Genomic DNA, 20,607 nt, shown 5'->3' on the forward strand with positions numbered 1-20,607 from the left:
GACTCTACAAGGGTGACCCTAGTGAAGACTCCTAGTAATGGGGAATGCAGAGCCTGAACTGGTCATCTTCTGTAACCAGACAACTGGTGGGATTGGGACACCAGCCCAGCCACAAAACCTTCCAACTACAATGTGTCCTGCCTATAAGATGCGCTTGGGGTGATGGTGGTGCAGAACTTGTGGGAGTCCCCACCAACGACTGCTTCAACTTGAGGCCCACACCAGGAGAGGGAGCCCATGACACTGCCCGGATGGTCAGGAACCAAGGCTGGATAGCCCAGAGACCTAGGATAGACCCTAACATGACTGGCAAAAAAGAAAAACAAGTCAATGAAATGATTCTTAATGCTTTTCTGTTATACTCGTAGACTGGAGTCTAACCCAATCATCAGAGAAGCTTCCTTCAGCTACTGATGGGAGCAGATGCAGAGACCCATAAACAAACAAACATCAGGCAGAACTCAGGATGGGGGAAGAGTGGCAGGGAAGGATTGTAGGAGCCAAATGGGTCAAGGATACCATGAGAATACAGTCACATAATCAACCAAGCAGAGCTCATACGGGTTCATAGAGACTTAACGCGACAATCACAGAGCCTGTATGAGTCTGAGCTAGGTCCTCTGCATGCTATGGCTGTGTACCATGGTGCTCTGTGTGACTCCTAACAGTAGGAGTGGAGAGTGTCTCTGACTCTTTGCCTGATCTTGGGAACTTTTTCCTTCTACTGGGTCACCTCGTCCAACCTTAATATGAGGTGAGGCGCCTAGTCTTATTGTACTTTGTTATATCGTGTTCAGTTGATATCCCCGGGGAGCCTGCTCTTTTCTGAAGGGAAAGAAGGAAGAGCACATCTGGGGGAGAGAGGAAGTATCTGTGGGGGAAACTGGGAGGAGTGAGTGGAGGGAGGGGAAACTATGATCAGGATATAATGTAAGAGAGAAGAATAAATTTAAAAAATAATGAAAACAGGCATAGATCAAGCTGACAGTCACTCTGGGAGATTTTCGGGGTCTGATAAGGAGAGAAAGGGCAGCATAGGCATGTGAGATGACCTGTGAATGAGGCAGACGGTGAAATAAAGAACAGCATCTCTGAAGTGTGACCTACACGCATCCCAGCATAGCTATGAATACAGTCCAATGCATTTGTATATAACGACATCGTGTCCCTGTGTCAGAAGGTTGGACACACAGAATAGATGAAAGTTTCTGGGAAAAAATGATGTTTAATAATAAGCTCTACTGGCATCACAGAAGGGGCAAGGAGAGCTGAAGCCTTATGAAAAGAATGAAAAAAATTATATTTCTGACAAAGAATGTTCACTCTTCCACGATGAAGCCTTCAACAAAAAGGCACAAATGGTTTGTCTATGGCTCCCAGCTAGGCAGATTATCAGGGTCAAATAGGATATGCCCCTTTATGAAATGCAAATGCTAACTTTTCTTATAAGAGTGATGGAACTGAGGGATATTACAGCCAGAGATACTATGCTTTAGGTTAGTCACATATCACAAATAAGGGAGAATATGCTAGCACATGTGTTTGCCATTACATATTTTGTCTGATGTATTCTTAAAATAAATTTAAATTAAAATAGAATTCTACAACTTTCCCCTCTTCAGCCCCGCTCAGGTATTCTTAATGGAACAAGAGAGAAGAAGAGAGCAAATGAGCCACACGGTACAGTGAGAACTCTCTAGATCTGTTGGTTATTACGTGAGAAGATCTCCGTAAAGAGCAGTGCACTGGCGATTGTTACAGTCATTACTGGGATTGTATGGGCTGGCCTAAATAGCTAAGGGATAATATGGTCATAACACATCTTGAGACAAGGTCTCATGTGGTCCAGGTTAGACTCAAACTCATCATGTAGCTGGGGATGCCCGCATGCACCTCCCAAGTACAGGGATTATGGGTTTGCACTATACCAAGCTGATTCATGGGATACTGGGGATTGCATCCGTAACTTTGTGCATGGTAGGTGAGTCCTCTACCACCTGAGCTGCAATCTCAGCCCAAGGACTCTTCTTAATTAAACTCTCATGCAATTATTTTGTGAAGCCCAGGCCCTCACATCGTTTCTGAGCACTGATAGGCTACTTCTAGTCCTCTCTTCCCAGCATGAGCCAATTCAAGACCCTGGCAAGAACTTATTCTTGGGCTAATTCAAGACCCTGGCAAGAACTTATTCTTGGGAAGGGGCCAAAGGGAGGCAAGCCAAGGCCCTAGGGTGTGTCTGAAGCAGGAGACTTCAATATCATACCTCGGTTTGTTCAGCCCTGCCAGCATAGCCGCAGGGAACCTGGCTGAAGTAATTTAGTACTCCGCACAGCTACTGTGCCAGGGACCAGCTGAGAGTAACAGAGACAACCTGTTGTCATGGTGAGCTCCATCTGACAAGAGGCAACAATGAGACTTGATAGATCTACCTTGGGCTAGTCACTTCAAAGACTGAAAAAAAGACAAATTTACAACCTGGCTTGTAAATTGATTGAGAGAATATACCATGATTTCATCTTTAGCTCTTTTTTGTCTAGAGTGTAAATGGATCTATTAGACAGTTGGCTCTCAAATCTGGCTGCACATTAAAATTATTTGAGAATTTAAGTGCCCAAGGCCTGGACCAAACCCCTCATCAATTAAATCACAGCTTGGAATAGGAAAATACAAGACATTTGTATTTTTAAAAAAGCTCCTGTGGAATTCCAAAGGCAAGCAGAGAAGTATCCTTCTTGTTTAGGGATTAAAAAATGTCAATTCACATTTTAAAACGATGGGGCGAGTCTGTACCCACTGCCTCCGAGAGCTCCCCAGGCCGCTGGACTGCTGCTGCTCCGGGGCATGCTTCCAGGTCTCAGTATGGGCAAACTGTTTTTAAAGCAAGGATCTGTCTTCATGCTGCATGACTCTGGCTAAATGGATAAACAGCTGGATGGGCGAAACTTGTTATAATTGACATTTTGTTAAATTTTAAGTTCTTAATTTTTGAGAATTTCATACATGAGAACTGTATTGATACCGTTCTGACTCTTGTCTCTCCTTCCAGCTCCTCTTGTGCCCCCACTCCCTCTCCAATTCATGACCTTTTCTTTTGAAATTATTATCGCTGCATATGTATGTGTGCATATAGACACCTACACAGCTTATTAGTGTGTGTACAACACATCGCTATACCTAAGGCTCAAGGAACATTGCAAAAGAGTAATCAGAAAGATTACTGTCAGAGCCAGAGGTCATGCCTGCTGTGAACTAGCGTATTTTTGATAGAACAAGGGAAGTTGCACCCATAAAATTTCAACAATATGATATGATTGTCTAAGCAACACCTGCACAATAATAACACCAATTAACAGGCCAATGTTGATGGGAGAAATTTTATAGGGCCCTTTCCTAGATGAAGAGTCACAGGCAATGGCTGCCGAGGGCAGGGACATCAGTTTTCTCTAAGAATGAGTCCCCTAATAGATGATCAAAGCCCTAAACACGTGCACACTTCCATTTTCAAACAGCAGAAGTGAGAGCAAGTTAAATAGGAATAAGGTAGTTCCATAAGCTAAGCTTCACATATACTCAATTTTAAATCATCTGTAGCTACAGGAAAAACTCAAAAGCGCCATCAAAAGATGGGATCACATTTACTCGGGAATCATCAGTGTCTTGATGTAGTACAAAGGGAAGCATGCAGCTTGGGAAATCATTTGTCAATCCCCCAAACGCAAAGGTAAGAATGGATTCACCACCGCGCCCAAATCAAAGAGAAGACTGACTCTATTCAAGCCTTCTAGTGGCCAGCGAGCTCCCTAGCACTGATTTTCTACAAATGACCCAGCAAGGCTGCTTTAGTGGGCATCTCAGGTGGCTGGGGTATGATATGAGGAGGAGAAACAGTGTTGATCACTTTCAATACGGCTGGTAAGTGGGCCTTGGAGTGCCCTGAGGAGAGCTCCACAAGCTCAGCATTCACGCACAATAGAGAATTACTGTCTAATATTTACTCACGAGTGTCTTCCGCATGGTGCTTGGGAAAGAGCTGCAGAAAAGCTCGGGGGAAGCTGAAGCCCAGAACAACTTGACTCTGCTTCCACCTGTTACCACCTCCCCAAGAGATGCACTTCTGCTGGATGGCTGAGACTGTTGCCCAGAATTCCCTGAGCCCAGAAGTCAGTTCCCAAAGCAGGCCCGTTGACAGCATGGTTCATGAGGTGGCAAGGAGGAAAGAGAACTATATGCTGTCCCCGTGGCAGAAGAAATGCTTGCAGACCAGAGTTAATTGGGGAGGGGGGGCCCAGAGACACAAGAAACAGCCCTATCCATGAAAATGGTGCAAGTCCACTCAAGAAAATGCCACATTCAAACAGCAACATGTGAAAGGTTAAATAAGCCATTCATTGCTCTGTGGTTCTAGGAAGCCCATCCACTTCTAAAAACTCCTGGCCTTCTTATTAGACAATAAGTTATATACTTTTCTGTACTAATGACCATTTTCTTTTTCATTTTCAATTTTACATATTGCATAGCTAAATGAATAGCAAATCAAAATCGAGATGCCATTAGTACGTGCTGATGTCGGAAAGCTGAACTTAGAAATGCTGCCACATCTTTTCCAAGCTACCCAAACCGAAGTCGCTTCTTCACATGGTGAGTTATTTATGATCGCAGGCTCTCAAAAGAGCTTGGGTTTTCTTACCTCCCTGGAAAGAGTGCTGACTTTTGTTATGGTGGGACACTTACATACAGATCAGTGGGACCAGCCAAAGCTTGGTTTTGGAGTTTTGTTAGAATAAGCATAGGGTAGTACTACGTCTGGATATTCTTGGTTCTCACCTGGATGCCAGAGGTGTGCAGAGGCCCTCATTTTTCTACCATGCATGACCAGAACTGTGATATCTCCCAGCACTGGTGAGCCCTGGGATGTCTACTCTGCTCATAGCCCTCCCTGTCCTTGCTTCCTGTGCAGTCGAATAAATGAGGATTTGGGTGTGGTGATACGTAGTATAATATTTGGCCAAGACCCAAAGGGAGCCTCCCACAGATTTCTGGAACTCCTTATGTCTCACCTCTCTACATTGCTGCCTTTGGCAAATTTGAGCCTTCTCCTTAGCCTGCATTCCATTTTCTGTCCTCTGTCCCGCCAAGAGTTCTTTGGGCACTGCCCCATGCTGTAAGTTATAAAACACCCCAGGCAAAAAGTCACTTTAATGCTTCCCTTCCCTTCTCTCCAGGACCATGTCCTTCTAGCATGTACTGCCCAATGCCTCTACACAGCTGCTCTGTATTTTGTTAAACTTCAGAGTTCCCTACAGCAAGGGAGTAGGCCCATGTAACACCCTTTGCTCTGTTGTTGATACCACCAGAAGTTATATTCTCTTAAAAAGACTGCTTCTTTTGTTGGAGTGAATTAGCTGTATTCGAGGTATAACTGAACTTTAAGCTTTATCCTTCTGAATCAGAGCTGTTTCAAGGTCGGATTCCCATAAGGAGTCCTTGGGGAGGATTATCTGAAACGAAGATACTTACAGAGAGTCTGACTATTGTAGACTTTCCTCTCCTGCTTTCTAACAAAGGTGAAGTATTCTCTAAGCTAAAATAGAGCCTCCATTACACATCTTTATATAAGAAAATAAATGCGCCACTCAACTTTTTCCTGGTCATGCACACATATAAAACGATACTGTTTTTGTAACACAATGCTGGAGGCCAAAGGTTGTTGGAAGCCATCATCTGGGGCTGGAGGAAGGGAAGTTCCAGCCACCCAGAGCCCTTGAATATGCCCTGGCAGGCTGAGCTGACTGCCTTCCGCACACTCTGCAGCCTGTTGGCAGTACCTGCTTGGGAAATGCTAAAGACGTTAACCTTTGAGTCCAGGAGTCCTAAGAGAGAAGACAAGAGGCCCAACCTTTCGAGTCTTAGCCCCCATAGAGCAGTGCTTCTCAACCTCCCTAATGCTGTGACCCCTTAATACAGCTCCTCATGGTATGGTGATCCTCAGCCATAACATTATTTTTGTTGCTACTTCATAATTGCAATTTTGCTACTGTTATGAACCCTAATGTAAATGTCTGTGTTTTCCAATGGTCTTAGGTGACCCCCGTGAAAGGGTCATCTGGCTCCCAAAGTGGCTACATCTCATAGGTTGAGAACCACTGCCATGGAATGATCAGAAGTTCCCATAGGCATGAAGAGTCACAGGCCAGGCTGAAGAAGAGCTAAGGCCCCAAAGACCTCTGTGATGACAGCTGCCTTCCCTCTTTTCTAAGAGGCACTTCTGCCTAGAGCCTCTTCAGAGACCGGCACCCAACAGAGACTGTCCTGTTGGCTCAACTCCAGGGTCACCACTCTTACTGGGTACTTCCAGGAGCCATCAGTATAGTTGGAATGTATAGCTTGCCTGTATAATTGGACTATAACTGAATGAAATACGGACATAGCTGCTTCTAGGTATGGTTAATGGGAAGGGTTTATTACAGGAATGAGAGAGAAAACAGCCAGAGGCATCTGGAAGGATCCAGACTGAACATGGTCAGCAGACTGGACATGGCCATCCATGGTGGTGAGTGGAGCAAGAGAGGAAGAGAAGGGAAAAATGGCTAACTTCCCTAGGGATCAGAAGTTGGGGAAAGGTAACGGAAGCCTAGTGTCTGGGCTAGAGAGGTTTAGAGTATGGGGTTGGGTGAGAATTGCTGGGAGGAGCCACAAGTATTGAGTGAGACTTGTCCCAGGTTTCTTTGGGACCTGACAGTAACAAATACATCATAATTGTTTTTTTTTTTACTTCATCTGATGAACATATAATCTTAAGTATTCTAAAAAAATGTCTATGTTTTAGTCTTTCTTATAAATAACAGACTAAAATACCTTCTCCCTCCACAAGGCAACTTCAAAAGCCAATGCTCACGTGGAAACAATACAATACAGACAGGTCTTTCCCATATCCTTGTAATCTGACTTGAGCATGGAGAACAAGATAAATTGTGTATGACGGCATGTGAGCAAGTCATTTAGAAACTTCAAATACTTTAGGGGACACTTTCACATTTCTTCCTACCCATTTAAACATAACCCAACCTTGAACTTATGTAATAGAAAGTCTCCAGAACGACTCTTCATTTCCTATTTGCTGGGTAATCTACATCGAGATGATCCTGTCATGGTAAATAGTTAAAGCTACTTCCAATGGCACCTTTGCTTCAGCCACAACACAAGGCTAAGCACGGTTTACTTCTCAAGGACGTGGATCCTGGTGCTGAGCTTTCATTTTTACTTAGAGAAATGCATGGCCTCTGCATGTCTTCCTTCCATTAAAAGGACGGTGGACATGGCAGAAAATCATTTTGCCACATTGATAAGGCAGTGCTATTCCGAGAGCACCTTTCCTTGCGTTTCGAGAGATTTTCTTAGCTGTTCTACCACCTCAGAGACATGGAAAGAAGACATTAAATCGGAACGAAGTGTTGATACTCATACAGACAAAGACTGGGAAGGAACAGGAGAAAGGGCACAGGCATGCTCATTCTGAAGGTCAAGAACCACCAAGACAGCTGCAGTAGCCAATAGGAAATTGTTGCCTTCTGCCATCATTCTCCGCTGGGACCAACCTACAGTACTTTCAAGCTTTTTTTTTCTCAATTTGGAAAGCTTATTTGCTGGCCTGAAAAATTGTGTGCAGTCTTTTAATCTACATTCAGCTGATTTAGTTTTTAGGCCAGTACAGTGAGCCCTCTGCTGGGCCTACCTTAGAGCAGAGGAGTATGGCAGCATCTACCTAGCATGGGGGAGAAAGGGCACAGAAGCAGAAGCAATGTAGGAGACCCACGACTTTATATTACCAGGAAATTCCAGGAACACGCAAGATAAAACCAAGGCCTTGAAACTTATGTAATTTATCCTGGGCAACAACTAGGTGAGAGCATTGTGACTCAGACGTCTCTAGCGTAAAATGAGACCCACAAACAATATTTACTTAGCAATGTCTTGGAAAAACTAACATGTTCAATTTTGCTGAAATCTAATTTATCTGTGTTTTGTATGTATAGTGTAGACTATTTAACAACTCTTCTATACTTCCATGAATAACCATGTTTTGCATTTTACATGTGGGTTTAGGTCTATTTTGAGTTAATTTTTGCATAGCATATTAGGTTTAGATTAAAGTTCATGTTTTGCTCATACCAACACCATTATTTGAAAAGATTTAAATGACTGTAGTGTGTGTGTGTGTGTGTATGTGTGTGTGAGTGTGAGTGTGCGTGTAGCATACCAATACACAAATGTGGCAGTCAGAGGACTACTCGTAGGAGTTGGTTCCCTGCTTCCAATGGTCCCAGGGATCAAACTCAGGCTGTGAGGCTTGGAGGCAGGTGCCTTCCCCCTCCCCACCCCCACCCCCGAGCCACCTTTCCAGCCTAAGATTTCAACTCTTCAAAGTGTCCCATTTCTATTGAAAACGAATTGGCTGGATTTTCTTTTTGTCCAGTTTTTCAAGACAGGGTTTCTCTGTATAGCCCTAGCTGTCCTGGAATTTGCTCTGTAGACCAGGCTGCCCTCGAACTCACAGAGATCCGTCTGCCTCTGCCTCCTCAGTGCTAGGATTAAAGGCATGAGCCATCACGACCCAGCAACTGGCTGGATTTTCATGGGTCTCTGTAGCGAGCTGCATGGTGTCACACCTGATGGAGATGCATAATCAACTCCTATGGCTAAAGTCTGACTTATGCCTGATCACGAAATGATCATCAGCTGCTTGCATATGCGTGGGCCTATGGGCAGTGCCCACCTGGCAATCCGGGATTGGCAGCCCATGCCTACTTAAGGGCTGAGAGAGGTTTGCCCGAGGAGAGAGGTCAAAGAGAGAGGGAGAGAGAGGAAGTGAATCAAGTTCTGGAATAAACTGCAGCAAGAAGAGCTCCGGTGGTCGCGTCATTCCTTGCTGGCTGAGGTGGGGTGTGACAGGTCTCCTTCCAGATACTCTGTTTCAGAGGTCAGTAAAGTACAGCCTATGGGTCAAAAGCTAAGAATAGTTTTTACATTTTTAAATGATTTTTAAAAGAATAAATTTTCAACGAATATGAAAATTACATGGTATTCAAATTTAAATGTCCATAAAGCTTTATTGGAACTCAACCAAACACACTCATTTACCTCTGTGACTGTTTTCCCTCTACAATGTCAGAGTAGCACTTGCTGAAGAGACTGCATGGCCCACAAAGCCTAAAAATACTTGATTCTGGCCCTTTATAGAAGTTTGCCAAGCCCTTGTCTAGGACAGGAGGATCCTTGTAAGAATCCACACAGAATCCCAGGGGCTCTCTAAATGCCAATATAAAATGCCAATATAAGAAATACCAAAAGTGTCGAAGCTTTAAATAGAACCTCTGAAAGCCCCAAAGGAAGGCAGAAAAGGAAGGCATTTAATCGCCAGCTATTCTCTCCACCTAGAGCTCCAAGCAGAAAAGCCTTAAGTAAAACTCTCCTTAAAATGATAAATTTTACTTCACTATACAGTTAACTTTAAAATGAGGAAATTGTGAGTTCTAAAAGATATTTATTTTAATGACTATTACTTAAATATCTCCATGAGTCATAAACTAAGAGAAATATTTATAATACAAAAATGACAGGTTAATGGCATGCATATAGAGTATTTTCTAAAAATCAATTGGAAAATGATGTACAAAGATTTCAAACTCGGTAATAATTTTTAGAGTGCAAATTAGCAGAGGTTAAAAGATATTAGCAGAGAACAAAAAGAATGGTAATATCCAGGGATGACAAGGATTGAGACATTTGCACACACTCCTGTGGGGAGACTAAATTAGCACCATCTTTCAGAACATCACTTAAATGCCCTCACAATACACGGATGCAGCATTACATTTAGCAATTTATCATGAGGAAATAATAGCTTCTAACATTTATCCAGCAGTTACTATTGGCCAGGCTTTCTAAGTGCTTTGCCTATTGTGTTAGTCTGTTTTGTACTGCTGTAATAGAATGTCTGATACTGGAGAAATTACAAAGAACAGATTTAGCCCTTACAGGCAAACGAGGGGAGACCAAATCTGAAGGGCCTACATCTTGCATCATTATCAGAGGATAGAAGATGGAAAGGCAAGAAAGCATGGGCAAAAGAAAGGGAGGAGCCTGAACTCTTCCTTTTATCAGGAACCTACTCTGGCAATAATGAACCCATCCCCACAATAACAGCATTAGCATAAGCCCAAGGTATGGTCCTCCCACCCCAATCACATCTTTAAAGTCCCATCTCTCGACTGTTGCACTGGAAACTAAATTTTTAACACACGAACTTTGAGGGATATATTCAAACCACAATGGCTGCTTTCATTTATTTGCTCTTTGCAACACCACGGAGGTAGGTGCTATTTTTGTCCATGATTCACAGATATAGAAACTGAGGCAAGGAGAGATATGTAGCACATCCAAAGTTGTACTGTAGCTAGTAGAACATGGTAGGGAAAAGTCCAGCAAAATGGCTTAGTGGGCACAGTGTGTAAAGAACTCGCTGCAACGTTTGATGACCTGGGTATGATCCGCATGGTAGAAGGAAAGAACGGACGCCTTCAAGTTGTCCTCTGACCTCCACACTCAAACTGAGGCAGACCCGTGCCCCTGTATGCAAATAACAAATAAATGTAATTTTAAAATATAAGAAAATGGTGAGAATAATTGCAGTCTGGGCTAGAGAGATGGCTAGGTAGTTAAGAGTGCTTCTGACTCTTGCGGAGGACGGGAGTTCAGTTCCCAGCACCAAATCAGGCAGCTCACAAGTACCTGTAACTCCAGCTCTAGAGGCTTGAACACCCTTTTCTGTTCTCTGTGAGTGAGCGCATGTGGGCATGCACATGCGCGCGCGCGCGCACACACACACACCCACACACACCATACACATACTCACACGAATATATATACAAATAAAAAGAAATTTAAAAACAGAAATAGAAACCAGAAGCTGTGTTTCAGGATGATGTTGCAAGGATTGCTGATGTCCTGCAACTTAAGAGTAGCACTTTGGAGTATGACAATCAGATTGAACAAATAATCAGAGGGTCCCTTTAGACAGTTTCATCTAATTAGTAAAGGCATATGAACCTGAGAGTTTGCACCATCCATAAACTCATCTACCACCATGCAAAAGAAGGAACCCTATTAAGAGTCACCCTAATTTTGGGTGGCACTGTTTCTTGGCTACTAGTAAGCCAAACGAAAGACCTCTCCATCTCCAAGCCTTACATTTTCATCTCATTTAAAATCTTGCATCTGAGAGGGCAAGAAGGCACGGTGAGGAAGAGTTTCTAGCCAATGCAATTAGGGAATCATGATTCTTCCTATCCAGCACAGCATCCTACCCACTTTAGAGAGGACAGCAGCAACAAGCAATATTCCCTTGGGTTTCCAATGCTCTGAGGGATACATACATTGTGACTTGTGTCTCAAATAAGGGCATACATACTCTAACAAGATGGGCCATATGTAAAAAACAATTCTCTAATATAAATGAGTCATTTGCTGGACACTGACAGTTTTCAAATCTATGCAAACCCAGATGATCCCAGACCTGTGCTTAGCTTTCTCGTTCGCTCATAAAACATGTCCTTCTAATGGGGCTGTCAGCATGTCATCATCTTCAGGGTGACACCTGCTAATTTACTTCTCACCCGTGGAACCTCCTTTAATCCCAACATTTTAGCTCTGCTAAAAGCTTCAGCAATTCTAAGAGACAGGGTCAAGGCCAGCAATCTATTTAGTTGAATGGCTTTTTTTTTTATATCAAGCTAAAGATCTTTCCCCGAGATACCCAAGTGTTTGTGGAAACAAACTTACTTCTTGTAGGAAGCAAGGAGGCCTGAAAACATCTTTTCCTGTACATAGACATTTCAGTTAACTAATGAGTTAATGAATAAGGGTGGAGGAAGGGAAAACTAGGCATTAAAACCTTCGAACATGTCATCATTGAAGGACTTAGAAAGGAGATCAAGCCTCTAGTCTTTCTTTTGTGTAATGGTAACAGCAAAACAGAGAACTAAACAATCCCCAGGCTTAGAAGAAAAGATCCCACCCAAATACACTCCATACGGGAAGACAGAAGAAGACAGCAAATGGAAGGTGTGCTTCACACACAGAAATAATTGACATTAGGGACTGGGGGTGTGGCACAGTTATTAGAGTGCTTGCCTAACATCCACAAGGCCCTGGGTTTCATCCCCAGTTCCATGTGAACCAAGTGTGGTGTTACATGCTTGTAATTCCAGCACTTAGGAGGTAGTAGCAGGAGCAACAAGGGCAACTTTGTCTATATAATGAGTTGGATGTCAGCCTAGGCTATGTAAGGCCCTATCTCTAAAAAACTGATAACTCATATCTAGCACTGGATGTTTTATTTGTTACCTCTGGTATCTGGTAAGGACATTGCTATGCTGTTATAGGGTAACTCAATTCTATCTGTCTCTGTCTCTCTGTGTGTGCTTTAGACGCTTCTACAGTAATAGGTGTGTGTGTGTGTGTGTGTGTGTGTGTGTGTGTGTGTTCTAGAAGTTTTATATTCTATCTTAAACCTGTCAGAATGTGGGATAAGGGAAACACTTCTGCATTGCTAGTGGGAATGCAAACCTGTATAGTCGCTTTGGAAATCAGTATGGCAATTTCTCAGAAAATTAGGAAATCAAGATCAAGCAATACCACTTTTGGGTATATACCCAAAGGATGCTCAATCATACAACAAGGACATGTGCTCGACTATGGTCATAGCAGCATTGTTTGTCATAGCCAGAACCTGGAAGCAACCTAAATGCCCCTCCACTGGAGAATGGATATGGAAAATGTGGTACATTTATACAATAGAGTATTTACTACACATTGGTAAAAAAAAATAATAATGACATCTTGAAATTTGCAGGCAAATGGATGAATCTAGGAAAAAAAATCATATTGAGTGAGGTAACCCAGACCCAGAAAGATAAATATAATATGTACTCACTCATAAGTAACTTATAGACATAAAGCAAAAAAAAACCAGCCTACAATTCATAACCCCAGAAAACCTAGACAACAAAGAGGACCCTAAGAGAGAAATACATGGATCTAATGTATATGGGAGGTAGAAAAAGACAAGCTCTCCTGAGTAATTTGGGTGTGTAGGAGTCACAGAGAGGGCAGAATTGGAGAGGGGAGGAAGAAAGGGGAGTGGAGAAAAATGTATAGCTCAATTTAAAAAAATGACACAAACTTGGGTCAGGCGGTGAAGAGTTGTGGGGGTGAGTATGAACAAAACACATTATAGTAAACTCTTAAGGAACAAATAAAAATAATATTGGAAAGTGATAGATTCAAATAGGTCAGAAACATGGCAATATCATTATGCTCAGATTAGCAACAATAATATCATTACTTAAAAAGGGAACTGCAGATGCTAGCTCTGGATATCAAGCAACACTGGATTCCTCTCAATGACTGAATAATAGTCATCACTGAGACTGGCTGAGCTGCACCTACCACAAACATCTTAGAGTCCCACAGGAAATGAACTCGATCCAGAGTTAGCACCCTGGCTGACCCCCACATCCCTAGAACATTCAACGAGGACTCAGAAGACATGCTTGTCCCAATTCCTCTATGCTCTGGGTCTTTTCTCCTCTTCTGTGATCAGCAAAGAACTGTTGCGGCCCTGTGCGACTCCCAGGCCCAGTATGAGGATAAGGCAAGATGCTGAGCTTTGGATAGACCCCTGAGGAGAAAGGAAGGGTGCTGAGGGAATTTTGCTGGTGTCTGCCCACAATTCTGCACTGGGAGGCTGTGGGCTACAGGTACATCTGGTGAGTGCTAATGTTCAAGCAAGCATTGCCTGAGAAAGAAGAGAGACATGGAGACATATTGAAGTATTGAAAGATGCTAGGTGGGTTAGTATTTAATTCTGTCTCCACCTCCACGGTATGGCTAGCTCCAAATATTTGAAGTATGAAAACACAAACCTGCAAGTCTGTCACTTGTATTCACTGCTGTAACCCTATCACCTAGAACAGCTCCTGGCATATCACAGATGTACTACAATGAATGAACGGATGAGAATCGTAAAGGGAAGAAGACAGTGTGCAAATTAAAATTGCTGCCGGTGGGTATCTAAAGATAATTTTTATGATTCCAGGAAGCACTGCCATACTCCTGCGGGTAGCAGTGCCAGGGACTACCTTTATGTAGTTCCATGGCCTCCCTTCCTCTTTAGGGCATATCCACTAGCTTTCTCCATGAGCATCATCAACAGCCTCTCTCTAGTCCCCTTCCTGCTATCCCCACCACTCTGGCCAACAGTATTACATTCCTAAACACCAATTTGAATGTTTCTAAACAGGCTTTGAACAATGAGCACTACATGACAGGGGGAGAGGTTATCCACGGAAATTGTTTTATGAGCATTGTTTGCTAAGGGGTCAGTAGCAAACCCTCCCTTCTCTATTGAGGGAGGGCAGCACTGTGAGAACAGGCCCACTGTTCCAGCTGCGTTCATTCTGCCCTCAGTGGGTGCTAGTCACAGCCCCAGTAGCAGCTGCCCTCACAGTGGAGCCAGAAACTTTCTCCAAAGCTGCCCTTAGCCCTTCCCTAGGGAGTTTCTCTGCTAGAAACCCAGGGCTCAGTGTTGTGGCACATGCCTGTAACCCCAGAACTCTGGAGACAAAGGGAGGGGACCAGGAATTCAAGGATAGCCTCAGCTGCACAGTGAGGTTGAGGCTAGCTGGTGCTATGTGAGAGCCCGTCTCGGAATAAATAAAAAAGGATTTAAAAAAACCCAACCAGAAACCACACCCAGAGCCTTTGAAACCTTCCTGAACACAGAACGTCAATCAGGAAAGTGGGATGGAGGCGGCAGAAACACAGACGCAGGAGCTATTTTTGAGAGACTAGAAATAAAAAAACTACAGGTGTGTTCTGCACAAGTAGAAATGTTCCCAAATCCATAAGTCTTCTTTCTAAATAAAAACAAATCGGGTTGCAACATCTCATGCTCGTTTCCAGGGACACACAAATAGTTCAGGTCTCTGTGCCTTATTTCAAGAACCACAGAGGGCTCGCAGACACCCATTAAAGGTGTCTGACTCATTTTCTAGAAAGTCACACAAATGACAACCTAGAGTGGAAAAGGAGGCCAGAGCCTGCTCTGTGACTCCTGGCAGGGCACAGAAAGCAGGGCAATGGAAATCACCTCAGCTGACAGGCAAAGGAAAGAGCTCTAGCATGTGGGGACAATGGAGACTCAAACAGCGAATAACACTAAAAGGCAAAAATAGTACTTCAGCTCTTTTACCTCAACTCATATACAGAATAAACAGGTACAGGTACATCCAAACACATATTTAGCCAGTGGTGACGAACCTATCCATTTTAGGTTAGCTTATAATCATCCAAATGAATCTGAGTGACTCATCAACTTAAAAGAAGAGGTAAGAATTTTTCTACAATATCAGTAGGTTTTTTTTTTACAGACTCAACACCATTTTTCCTACTTTCAGCAGACAAAAGAGCAGCATATTTTTCTTTCATCTTGCTAAAACCTCACCCACTGAATTCTTAACTATTGCAAGTGGATTTTTAAAAACACCTTTACCCACTTAATGTCATCCTTGTATTCATCCCCAACAGCAAAGAGGGACCAGACCCAGAGCCTACAGTTCCTTTTGCTAAAGTTTCAAAAGGAAAAGCCAGAATGGAAGCTGACAATAGCTAGAATTATTGTTAGCACAGGCAGATTCACTGCTGTAAGACATGCCTCATGCACAGCACCTTAACAAACAGTCACAGTAGGCCTGTGACGTCAGCTTTCTGACCCTTGCTTACAGCTGAGGAGATTAAGGCTCGGAGAGATTAGTTCACATGCCCAAAGATACATCACCAGAAACCGTGATGCTGGAACTCCAACCTTGGCTTCCCTGAGCTGGAAGCCTACAGGACTCATTATCTTAACACGCCACTCTCAAGGTCAAGGTTGGCAGAGATTTTATGACAATGAAAATGAAGTCTGTCTCAGTAGAGGATAGTAAGAGTCCTGCTTTCTCAGCAGATCATATAAAATAATATAAATAAAATGACAAGCTCATAATATCGGTAAGATAAACATGATCTTAAATAGTGATCTTAAATATCACTATAGAAACTTCATCCAGCAACTGATGGAAACAGAGGCAGAGACCTGCATCGGAGCACTGGGCTGAGCTCCCAAAGTCCAGTTGAAGAATGGGAGGAATGAGAATATGAGCAAAGAAGTCAAGACCATGATGGGTTCACCCACTGAAACAGTCTACCTGACCTAATGGGCATTCAGAAACTCCAGCCAGACTGGGAAGGAACAAGCATAGGACCAAACTATTCCCTCTGAATGTGGGTGACAGTTGCATGACTGTGGCAAACTGAGGGAACACTGGCAGTGGCACCAGGATTTATCCCTACTGCTTGTACTGGCTTTTTGGGAACCCATTCTCTCTGGATGGATACCTTGCTCAGCCTAGATATAGTAGGGAGGGCCTTGGACCTTTCCCAAAGCAATATGCCTTACCTCTCTGAGGATTGGATTGGGGGGGAGGGTAAGTGGAGGGAATGGGAGGAGGAGAGGGAGTGGGAACTTGGCTTGCTATGTATAATGATAAAAAGTTTGTTTTCTTTTTTAAATGAATAAATAAAAGGAAACAAAATTGCAAAAAAGAACACAACACGTGCACATGTGTGTAAACACAAGCATCTATACACTAAATATATATTTTTAAAGAAAACAATTCAGTGGGTAGTCAGCATCCCTACAGGAATGTGCATGCTCAAGGTCAGTCCCATGAGGACATACGAGTCCAATGGGGACATATGGTAGGTGTCTCAGAAAAGTTACATATTCCAAAGCCAAAATGTCTGAGGGAAGAAGTAGCATATCCCCAGAATGGATTTTACCACAAAAGAAAGTCATTGAAGACTTTGGTTGGTGCACAGGAATCACAAATTAAACATTGTTGTGGGGTGTCAAGAAGAAGATGCTGGGATGCTAAGGATGAAGCAGTTGGGTAGATGGGGCGGGAAAAAGCACCCCTCCATGTTCACCACCTCAGGGCACTTCTCAGCAGCCAAGGAGGAGACTCAGAGTGTTCATCAGGCCAGTAAAGCAAGCCTGGGCTCATTTGCATGCTCAGGAAGTTGAGTGGAAGGAAGCTTGGGAGGGGGCAGAATTAGGGACCAATTGTCTAAATAGCATATGGACTCTTGGCCTAGAGAACAAATGTGTATAGGGGAAATGGCAGCATCATATTATATTCACAAACCACTTCCAAGCGTCTCGACATTTGAAACCAGAGAAACGGGGTGCAGCCCTCAGAGGGCACTCTTAAAAGTAGCCTGTCACATTCTTCTGTTCATGGGTACCCACTGAATGGCTGGGACTTGTTGAGGTTGCTTTTCAGACCAAGCTCTCCCTTCCCCAAATCAGATTCCTTTTCTGAGACTGGATCCTAGACTGCAACATACAGAACAAAACCAAGAAACGAATGTGTGTATTCCTTAGGCACAGAACGTATTCAAGTGGCAAGGACTGGAGGGTAGGTTCTTAAAGGGGAAAATCGCCATCTCCAGGTAAAAGAGAAATCATGGTGCTATTTCTTTTTCTCAAATCTTCACAAATGTCACTAACACACCATGTCTCAATAAAAAGAGGCTGCCCCCCCCCAGGAACGAAACAGAAATAAAGACAGTGAGTCCATCCCCCACTACAAAGAATGGCAGTTTCTTAATTCCCTATTCTGTCAGTATAAGGGGAAAGTGCTCTATTCCTTCCCTGCACGGCTAAAAACCAATTATCAGTGCTAATTATTAAAGCATTTGCATTATGCTTCGCACCCATTTAACAACTTGCTTATCCCACTTGTTTGGCTAAAGGTCTGATTAAAAATAGGAAATGCACTTTGCAGAAGAGAGCTGCCTCCTTAGGAGGAGGGGAAGGTAGGGAGAAAAGGGAACCGCTTCTTGCAGAAAGGAGCAAGAAAAGCATTGTTCCCTTCCTATTCTTTCCTCCTGCCACATTCAACACCCACGGAGTCACACTGAACTAAGGTAGGGGGAGAAGAGCTCACAGGTAAAAAAGATGGACACATTCTCAGAGGAGGGAATAGTTGACTATTCCAGAAAGGTGTTTGTATAGTTGTAGCGCTGTTCTACACTCATTGAGTCCATGAGAGGGTCAACAGTCTCTCCCCACCCCCCCCAAAAAACCCACCCAACAATCACTAGATAGTTGGTAACTTAATATCTGGAGCCCTTCCTACACTAGCATCTAGAGGTAGAAATAGGCAACACCATAGCAGTCCCCCCGCTTCTTGGTAAGAGCCCTGTTCCCCTTCCTGTATCATGCATCTTTTATTTTTTTCTTTTTTCTTTTTATTTTTTAATTTATTTATTTATTAAAGATTTCAGTCTCTTCCCCACCACCGCTTCCCATTTCCCTCCCCCTTCCCCAATCAATTCCCCCTCCCTCATCAGCCCAAAGAGCAATCAGGGTTCCCTGCCCTGTGGGAAGTCCAAGGAACCCCCACCTCCATCCAGGTCTAGTAAGGTGAGCATCCAAACTGCCTAGGCTCCCACAAAGCCAGCACGTGCAGTAGGATCAAAAACCCATTGCCATTGATCTTGAGTTCTCAGTAGTCCTCATTGTCCACTATGTTCAGCGAGTCTGGTTTTATCCCAGGCTTTTTCAGACCCAGGCCAGCTGGCCTTGGTGGGTTCCCGATAGAACATCCCCATGTTCTCAGTGTGTGGGTGCAGCCCTCATGGTCCTGAGTTCCTTGCTCGTGTTCTATCCTGAGTGAGGTAAGCCAGACCCAAAAAGAGGAACATGGGATGTACTCACTCATATTTGGTTTCTAGCCATAAACAAAGGACATTGAGCCTAATTAGTGATCCTAGAGAAACTAAATAAGGAGAACCCAAAGAAAAACATATAGGCATCCTCCTGAATATTAACCTTCATCAGGTGATGAAAGGAGACAGAGACAGAGACCCACATGGAGCACCGGACAGAAATCTCAAGGTCCAAATCAGGAGCAGAAGGAGAGAGATCATGCATCTTTTAGAGTGACAATACTTCCCTGTCCCATAAGAGCTCAGGTGACTGTGGAGATGTCTAAGTCATCCTGGCATGTAGAAAATAACCATGTTTCCAGCCACTCGCTTGGACACAAGAATAAAACTACTTTCTGCATCTTAAAGGTTGCCTGGCTTCTTGTTGCACTCAACCATCATAAAATCCTTATACTTCAGAGAAGAATGTTGTTTGTTCTAGGAAGCACTTGACTAATATGACTTGTAGCTACCTGCGCGGTGAGTGGCATTACATGAAAGGAGAAATGCTGTGTGGTCAAGACCTTCACAAACTGCTTTGCTTCACGCAGACTTTATAGCTCTCCAGCATTTCACGCCGCTCTGGCTGTAGTGATAATAAAATCATCCAACCTTTATAGCCCAAACAAGACAAGCAAAATTCATTCGGGCACTCTCCCTGCCTTTGATCTGAATAGCAAACATTCTTTAAGGTTTTGCTGCTTGTGAGACATGACCAGCCTTTTAAGAGCCCCTCCTTGGGTTCCTGATGGCACAGGGCTTTCAGCCTGGCCACTGTAGAGGGCAGAAGCTGCAGCTAAGTAGGCTGCCTTCCAGAACAGACTCCTCTTCAGGGTCATGTAGGTGTGCAGCTGGCCCTGAGGTAGACAGAGACCTACTGGGTTCTCAAGTTGCCTTGTTTTCTAGGATAACCTGAGCAGAAAGAAAAATGCAAATATTTCTCACATGTTTGAGACCATAAAACAAAGCAAGCCAGGCATGATGGAACATGTCTATGATTCCAGCACTTGGGAGACTAAGGCAGAAGGGTGGCGAGTTCAAGACCAGCTTGGGCTATCTATCTAACAAGGCCCTGTCTCAAAACAAAACAAAATGGCTAAAATGAATGCTTATTGTCTCTAGCTACTACAAAGCACTTTACGGCTTAGAAAGTGGGAGAGAATCTTTGTTTACCTTATTGATGAGAGTCACTATATCTCCTTCCTTGATTGTCAATTCGTCATCATTCTGTGCCTCATATGGAAATATTACTTTGCAGTAATCCTTGGCTGTAAGAAAGAAGAAAATAGAACCTTTAAGGGGCGTCATCCAATGAGCAGACTCAGATGGAGAGGTTCCCTGCCACAACAACCTCCAGAAAAAGGGGTGCTTAAAGGATATTACTGAGGATAAAGAAGGGGTTCTGCTCCGAAAGCTACCTAAGAGAGCTTTTGGTGGGCTCATGCATATTTGTCTCTGCATTTTACCCTCACGAGTCACAGAACACCATGAATGCCATGGGCCAATTTGCTTTTCTCAGGTAGAGAGGCCACATGGCATCTTTCATCCTGAGAGAGAAGATGTGTACCATCTGATAATTTCTGAAGGAATATAGACAGGCGGATTTGAATTTTTTCCTCATTGCCTTACTGTACAGATTACAAAATGAGAAAAAGGGGGCCTTTTTTTAAAATCTGTTATAAAACCAACACAGTGAATAAAACAATGAAAAATTACCTCATTACCCTATATATTAGG

The 20,607-nt window shown here is 43.4% G+C and overlaps 1 protein-coding gene across 13 annotated transcripts in view; it reads right to left on the reverse strand.

Annotated features, from left to right (window-relative positions):
• Positions 1-20,607, reverse strand: part of Sh3kbp1 (SH3 domain containing kinase binding protein 1) — a 337,374-nt gene that overhangs the window by 74,054 nt on the left and 242,713 nt on the right. For all 13 annotated transcript variants that reach the window (XM_026784803.1, XM_026784804.1, XM_005358802.3 and 10 more), the window contains one exon: positions 20,044-20,138. In XM_026784803.1, the coding sequence (XP_026640604.1) occupies positions 20,044-20,138 (95 nt within the window). The remainder of the gene's footprint in view (positions 1-20,043; positions 20,139-20,607) is intronic.

The sequence above is a fragment of the Microtus ochrogaster genome, chromosome X, assembly GCF_000317375.1.
Source record: "Microtus ochrogaster isolate Prairie Vole_2 chromosome X, MicOch1.0, whole genome shotgun sequence".
Taxonomy (NCBI): Eukaryota; Metazoa; Chordata; class Mammalia; order Rodentia; family Cricetidae; genus Microtus; species Microtus ochrogaster.